The sequence below is a fragment of the Pinus tabuliformis genome, chromosome 2_1 (assembly GCF_031772625.1).
Source record: "Pinus tabuliformis cultivar Carrire ecotype Pingquan chromosome 2_1, CPIR1, whole genome shotgun sequence".
In the NCBI taxonomy this organism is placed as follows: domain Eukaryota; kingdom Viridiplantae; phylum Streptophyta; class Pinopsida; order Pinales; family Pinaceae; genus Pinus; species Pinus tabuliformis.
Window position 1 is genome coordinate 423,633,663 of NC_142299.1, and position 8,620 is coordinate 423,642,282.

The window sequence follows — 8,620 nt, forward strand, 5'->3', positions numbered from 1 at the left end:
CTACTCAAGGGACATGTATTAGGCTAATGGGTATTTTGGGTTTATCACACGCTGTACTTTTCAGTTTAGCTAGTGCTTGTGCAGCTGCAACTACATCCCAATTTTTTTTGTACAATATGCAATACATCTCTGTTTATATTAACTATTAAAGGAATCATTTTATCAAAGAAAAACATGTTCCTTTTTGGATGATGTCAAATTTCACGTGTCATTAAAATTGATTGACAAAAATATATGTATCTACAAATAAAATGTATTTCTATAAATAAAATATCTAAGAAAACTGTGTAAATGTTGCAACATTGAGTATGGATAACTATTTATTGTGAAATGAAGTGAAATTCAAGTTCTAACCCAATTTAGAAGTTCTTATATTAAGGATTTGTGTGGACAATTCAATCATCCTTTTCTATCCTAAAATATATATTCTTCTAGACCCATCATCTCTTGACATCTACATTATACGCTCAGCATGGTTTTGGTATTGGGTTTGCATCTGCAATACTTCTTGTGTTTCTATTGACAAATTATAGTTGGGTCTTTCTCAGCTTCTATGTGTGTAGTGATAACAGTTGCTTTCGTAGTCCCATTGTATATTCACATCGGATGCACTTTTGGGTCCAGCTTTGTGGTCACTTGTTGGACATATAATCTTAGATCTAAGTCTCTCGTGACTATATATATATAGATATATAAAGCATTCAAAAACATATTTCTATTTCCATTGCTAATTTATTTATGCCTGTAAATGTGATTTTACATTGTCGATCTGAATTTTAAATTTAGCCTCATAAATGCTAATTTGAAGGAAACAAACCTTGATGATAGTGGTGGATGGCCAAGGAAGGCATATAGGGACATCAAAATACCATGGAACTAAAGCAATGTACAGTCATCTCATCTTCCATCAAGCAAGTAGTGACGAATAGTAAAAGGAATCTTCAGCTCTCTAAGTTCTTTCATTGCAATCTTCAATCACCAAAGAAAATGGAAAACTATTTCAAACTCTTTTCAAATAACTACTGCATTGGAAAATGATCATTTCAAGTCCTACCAAATGCTCCTAACTCAATGTGCATTTCAAAAATGAGATCCAATGCATAATGACAAGAAATTCATTCAAAATGGAAAAAGAAAAGGAATAAAATAGAGGTTCATCAAAAACAAATATACCTCCAATGGATCAGTCTCGCCTTCAAGTTCAACCATGATAGGTGCATTCATGGTGCCACAGGAAAATGTCAAGTTGATGACCAAAATTTTTAACTCTTGAACTAAGATGTAACATGGGATTTTTGGAAATAGAGCTCTCTAAATTAAGGATTAATCTTGACTAGTATTGATTCTACAGTTCCATGCCTTACTAGAAACAAGACACGAAGAAAGAAACAACACGAGTTTCTAGCACTAAGAAATATGAATCCATGTCTCCTCTCCCAAAACATATATTATACATCTTAAATTGATTAATAACATATTAATGTAGAGTCAGGAGATAATAACCCTCCAAAACAGCCTGCTGACACATGCTTGACTTACAATGCTCGAGCGCATAGTATTCTAGAATGCTCATATTTCATCATGAGGTTTGAGGTTTTTTTGGGGTTTATTACTTGGTTGTTGTTGTTCTACAAGTTTGTTATTAGTCCCTCCAAGTGTATCAACAATAACTTCTTTTTTTTCCTCTTCCTCTGCCCCTACCTCTTCCTAGAGAAAAGTAAAATTACGAAAGCCCAAGAACCCATAACATTTTCAGCACAAATTAAACCTGACAAATAAGGGTGGAGTTTTTTGAGGTTTATCACTTGGTTTTTCCTGTTCTACATGTTCTTTATCATCCCCTCCAAGTCTATCAATAAGAACTTCTTTGTGTTCCTCTTCCTCTGCCCCTACCTCTTCCTGTAGAAAAATGAAATTAATAAAGCTCGAGAACCCATGACATTTTGAGCACAAGTTAACCGTGACAAATAAGGGTTTCCACCAGTTTTTGTTTTGAACATAAACCATGAAAAGAAAAAAGGAAAATGGTTAACAACATACCTCAATATAAGGTTGGGGAGGTTTCTCTTTGTATCTGCATGCATTTCAAAACCACAAATTTATCAAACAAGGTGCATACGAATCAGTCTCACAATGCCAGTCGCATAAATGACCTCAGGAACCTTTCACTTTTCTATGTCGTAAACCCTCTAAATTAGCATGCACCAAAAGCACCCAACAAAATTCGAAACCTAGAAATATTGTCTATTATATAAAGCTTGAGAAACCCTCAAAACCTAATAAAACCTTCTCTTGCAAAATAGTTTAATAACCCATTAAAACCCTCTCTTATGGCACACATTCATAGTTAAATGTGAGGAGGTTTGCCATGAAGAATTCGGTGGTAAGAATCGGCGGTGTGGAAGGAGAATGGGTGAGAAGAGCTCTCACTGCTCTCATATGCCCCTCTAGCCACCACATGCGAAGGAGAACATCATTCCAGCCACAACCTAGTAGGCTCTGCCATATGACCATGACCCAAGATGTCTCCTGAGGTTTGCATGGGGTTGTCTCCTTTCGAGATTTAGTTTTGGCCTATTCCACCGATTCTTTTCCTTGCTTAGAGCACATATTTCTTTTTGTAGTTAAGGACTTCACCATTGATATAGTAATATCTGGACAAAAAGCCATAGCAAAGGAGTGTTTGTGGTTAAGAAGAATTTGTATTGCATGGTAATATAGTTGATAGAAGCAACAATGATTAGGAACTCCTAGGTGATGCAGTGATTCCTCCCTGCCCGACGAAAGGAAAACCAAATCGATTTCTCTGAATTTCCTTGCATACAAACCAATGTTTCGATTTGTTTAATCACCCATCATAGACTCAAAGAGAAATGGTTGAATTGGATGTAATCTTGGTTTGATTTTCATTAATTTTCTTCATGCTTTTAGAAGTTGGATGATATTCTTCTTCATATTTATTTTTCTCTCTATAAAATCTTCTTTAAATTGAAATATATCTTCCTTTTTCAATTTATTTACAGTCACTTTAATTAAACAAATTTAAATAGTTTATTTAAATCTTTGTTTTATAAAATTTAGTGACCATTTTAAATTGAAATATATCTTCCTTTTTCAATTTATTTACAGTCACTTTAATTAAACAAATTCAAATAATTTATTTAAATCTCTGTTTTAGAAAATTTAGTGACCATTCATCTTCTTCAACTTTTCTGTTTTCTTCCTTTTCTTCAGTGCTTTATGAACATTTTTTGTAATTTTTCCATCAAAAAATGGATAATTCACTACTGGCCTCTCTGTACAGCTCCCTAATGATTTATGTTTTGTGCTACTCAGGCCTCAGTGGGTTTTCTTATGTCATTTTCTTGAAACTATATAACAATTATGTTTTATGTCTACTCAAGGGACATGTATTAGGCTAATGGGTGTTTTGGGTTTATCACACACCATAATTTTTAGTTTAGCTAGTGCTTGTGTAGCTGCAACTACATCCCATTTTTTTTGTACAATATGCAATACATGTCTGTTTATATTAATTATTAAAGGAATCTTATTATCAAAGAAAAACATGTCCTTTTTTGGATGATGTCAAATTTCACGTGTCATTAAAATTGATTGACAAAAATATATGTATCTACAAATATAATGTATTTCTATAAATAAAATATCTAGGAAAACTATGTAAATGTTGCAACAGTGAGTATGGATAACTATTTATTGTGAAATGAAGTGCAATTCAAGTTTTGACCCAATTTAGAAGTTCTTATATTAAGGATTTGTGTGGACAATTCAATCATCCTTTTCTATCCTAAAATCTATATTCTTCTAGACCCATCATCTCTTGACATTTGCATTATATGCTCAACATGGTTTTGGTATTGGGTTTTCATCTGCAATACTTCTTGTGTTTCTATTGACTAATTATAGTTGGGTCTTTCTCAGCTTCTACGTGCATAGCGATAATAATTGCTTTTGTAGTCCCATTTTATATTCACATCCTATGCACTTTTGGGTCCAACTTTGTGGTCACTTGTTGGAAATATAATCTTAGATATAGGTCTCTCATGATTGTATCTATATATATAGATAGATAAAGCATTAAAAAACACAGTTATATTTCCGTTGCTAATTTATATCTCCTTGCAAATGTGATTTTACATTGTCAATCTAAATTTTAAATTTGGCCTCATAAATGCTAATTTGAAGGAAACAAACCTTGATGATAGTGGTGGATGGCCAAGGAAGGCATCCAGGCCCCAGGGACATCACAATACCATGGAACTAAAGCAATGTACAGTCATCTCATCTTCCATCAAGAAAGTAGTGACAAATAGTAAAACAAATCTTTAGCTCTCTGAGTATTTTCATTGCAATCTTCAATCACCAAAGAAAATGGAAAATTATTTCAAACTCTTTTCAAATAACTATTGCATTGGAAAATTAACAAAAGATAAAGATAAATGATCATTTCAAGTCCTACCAAATGCTCCTAACTCAATGTGCATTTCAAAAATGAGATCCAATGCATAATGACAAGAAATTCATTCAAAATGGAAAAAGAAAAGGAATAAAACAAAGGTTCGTCAATTTTTTTTTTACCTCCAATGGATTAGTCTCACCTTCAAGTTCAACCATGACATGTGCATTCATGTTGCCGTGGGCAAATTTCAAGTTGATGACAAATTTTTTAATTCTTGAACTAAGATGTAACATGGGATTTTTGGAAATAGAGCTCTCTAAATTAAGGATTAATCCCGACTAGTATTCATTCTATAGTTCCATTCCTTACCAGAAACAAGAAACGAAGAAAGAAACAACACAGGTTTCTAGCAATAAGAAACATGAATCCATGTCCCCTCTCCCAAAACATATATTATACATATTAAATTGATTAGTAACATATTAATGTAGAGTCAAGAAGATAATAACCATCCTAAATAGCCTATTGACACATGCCTGATTTGCAATGCTCGAGTGCCTAGTATTCTAGCATGCTCATATTTTGTCATGAACTTTGAGGTTTTTCAAGGTTTATTGCTTGGTTGTTCCTATTCTACATGTTCTTTATCAGCCCCTCCAAGTGTATCAATAGGAACTTCTTCATGTTCCTCTTCCTCTACCCCTACCTCTTCCTACAAAAAAATGAAATTAAGAAAGCCAGAGAACCCACGACATTTTGGGCACAAATTAACCCTAACAAATAAGGGTTTCCATCGGTTTCCATTTTGAACATAAATCATGAAAAGAAAAAAGGAAAATGGTTAACAACATACCTTAATATTAGGTTGGGGAGGCTCCCCTTTATATCTACATGCATTTCAAAACCACAAATTTATCAAACAAGGGGTGTAACGAATCAGTCTCACAATGGAAGTTGCATAAACGTCCTCAAAACCTTTCACTTTTCTATGTCGTAAACCCTCTAAATTAGCACGCACCAAAAACACCCAAAAAACTTTGAAACCCATAAATACTGTCTATTATATAAAGCTTGAGAAACCCTCAAAACCTGGTAAAACATTCTCTTGCAAAACAATTTAATAACCCATTAAAACCCTCTCTTATAGACATCTAAGAAATCCTCACTAGCCCTTGTATCAACGAATTGCTTGGTACAAACCCTTATCTTAAGAAAAATATATATCCCCTGAAACCCTTGCACATGCAGTGGCATCTTACCCAACATATCCTCCATCGAAATCGTTGAAGTCCTCGTCTTCCATGGGTTCCAAAGCAGTGATCGTAGCAGAGTAAAAATGACACAACTCACTTTGTACTGAGTATTGGACTCGCTTTGATTTTATTGATATTGGCCGCAAAATTTCGAGTTTAAATTGTTATGGCCCTCATGATGGTGAACAATAGTGAAGGAATAATTTTTGTGACATGGATCCCTTAAAGGAAAGCAAGGTCACTGTGGTCAAATAAAAATTGAGGTTTTCCCAAGCCATGAGGGTAAGCGGAGAGTTATGGAATAATTTATTTGATATGGATTACTTGAAAGGAGAACAAGGTCATAGTTTGGAGAGAACTTAATTTTACTTTAAGAAGTAGAACAATGTCATAGATAGGAGTGATTTCAAACTCTAAGAAGGGTTGAGCTATGGTGTTCTCTAACTAATTGATTCTCTAATATATCATTTGGTTTGGTGCCAAAGCTTAAAAGAGATTGTTAGGTTTTTAATTTCAAAAAAATTGATTCGTGAAGTAGATAATATTCAAAATTAAGGAATGATTTGTTATTTTCCTCATTGAGGTTCAATTTCCTCAAATGACATGTTGAACTCATATCAAATATATTATTGTAATGGCTTTGAGACTTTTGTTATTGTATGGTCCTCTTACCTACAAGCTAGAGGGTAGGGTGCTTGGTTACATGGAGAAAAAAACATTTGAAATTGGGGTCTAGGGGATGTTCAAATCATAGTCTTATCCTTATAAAATTGGAAAGGTAGAAGAGTGAAGGGAAAAGTTGCGTAGCTTCAAGAAGATACTAAAAACACAAAGTATTTTCACAACTTTGCAAACCATGGAAAAAGTATTAACTCAATTTGGGAAATTTATGATCAAGATGGGAAAATAATTAATAGTTCTCTAGGTTTAGATACTTTGGGAGTGACTCACTTCAAATTTGTTTATAAGAAGCCAACTATGGTGATATTGAAGTTCTAAATCTTACATATGATTTCGCTAGTTTCATAATTGAAGAAGATAATAATTTAATAATGGAAAGAAATTCAAGGAAGAGATGAAAGTTGTTATGGCTTCATTTGAAAAAGATAAAAGTAGTGTCCAAACAATTGGATAGTAAAATTATTTATTGTCTTTATGATATGTTGGAAGACAACATGTTATATGTAGTACAAAAGTTCAAACCTCTAGAAAAGTTTTAAGAGAAATAAACTTGGTGTTCCTTACTTTGATTCCTAAGAAAGATAAGCCACCTTCATTTGATGAATTCAAGCCTAGATCATTATGTAAATGCATGTACAAAATAATAGTTAAGATTCTTGTTGTTAGAATTAAAAATATTTTTACACCAAAGGTGTTCTTTAAGGGGAAGGTCCTTGGGAATCTTTTTTTGTCTCTTTGCATCCTCTAGGATCTTGCCATATGTTCCCACTACATTACCATAATATTTTAGTCATTTTTCCACACCCTTTAGGAGCCTGCCATCTGTTCCCACCTACATTACCATAATGTACCTTGCAGCAGGACAAGGCATTGCCAAGGCAATGAAAGCCATGGAAGGTCGAGTTATAGAGAAAATGACGAATATCAGTGCCATGTTAATAAAAACCACAAATAGTGTAAGGGATGATCCATATAGAAAGTTCCTTTTTTTCTTCTGAAAGGTAAGCACATTGAATGTTGTATGCTCTATTCTCTCCTATTGGGTCTCAATTTGTAATGGAGGACATTTTTTTCTGGAGCAGCTGAGGTATTTTTATGGTGAGTTGGCTTGAAGGAAGATACCTCCCCTACTGTGAGATAACAATGGGTAGCAACAGTCTATTCGACAATGGTGACAATGAACAAGGCCTGAGTAGGGTGCGCCTTAGAAAACAATGAGGGGACACAACCATGGGGTTTGGTCCATTGAATAAAGCCAAGGGTGCAACCAAGAAAGTAGCATAACACTATCACAACAAGATTTCCTTTCATTTTAAAAAAGAAGTGAAGGAGATTGAGGAAAGGGCTTATGGAAAGAGAAGAGGAACTTATAGTAATAAAGTGGAGAAAATATCCTCTTTTAGGCATATGACCATGGCTCTTCTAGAAGGAGGGATTCCAAATTACTCAAGATTGTGGAGTATTAATCACCCTTAGACTTTTGTTGTAGCTCGTATTGTGGAGTATTAATTACCCTCGGACTATGGCTTTGGAGTATTGAAGAATATTTTGGGACAATCAAGAAGACTCTTTAGCATCTCCTTTAAGGATAGCCTTGAAGATATCATGATAAATCCTTGAAGAAGACTACGCAAAAGTTGAGTGAAGATACTTTGAAGTATTGAAGCAATGAGGCAATGAAGAAGAACTAAGATCTGGAAGTCTTGGTGTAGCATGGTGTGTTGGAAAGTGGTGTAGCGTGGTGCAAGGATTGTCATTGTAGAACTCTTGGTGCAAAATTGTGTGTTGGACAATGATGTAGTGTGGTGCAATGATTGTCATTACTGAATTCTTGGTGCAACATGGTGCATTGGACAGTGGTGTAGTGTGGTGTAAGGATTGTCATTACTAAAGTCTTGGTACAACATGGTGCATTGGACAGTGTAATATTTTGAAAAGTGGTCTGATGCAGTGAATGATTATTTCTCATAGGAAGGTTGAAGCTTTGGTATGAAGTTTATTGACCTATGAAAATAACAGTCATCTGAAACCTTTGATGTGTGGATGAGTAAGACTTGAAGAAACCTTGTAAACATCCTTGGAGGCATGATGTTGTCTAGAAGTCATCATGAAGTAAACTTGGAGGATTTTATTGGGTACCATGAAGAACAATGGTGACACATTCTATATAGTAAGTTTATCATTGATGATGTAGCATGGAGACTATAGTGAAGCTGAAGATTGACAGGACTCATTGAAGAAGTCTTTGGGAGTCGTGAAGTACAAC

At 34.3% G+C, this 8,620-nt stretch overlaps 1 protein-coding gene across 1 annotated transcript; it reads right to left on the reverse strand.

The window, feature by feature from the left end:
- Nucleotides 1–897: 897 nt before the first annotated feature.
- On the reverse strand, nt 898–5,723 carry LOC149200706 (DNA-directed RNA polymerases II, IV and V subunit 6A-like). Its single transcript, XM_089401039.1, is given in 5 exon segments — nt 898–969; nt 1,174–1,225; nt 4,957–5,132; nt 5,274–5,307; nt 5,680–5,723. Coding segments are annotated over 5 exon segments (378 nt in total).
- Between the last annotated feature and the right edge of the window lie 2,897 nt (nt 5,724–8,620).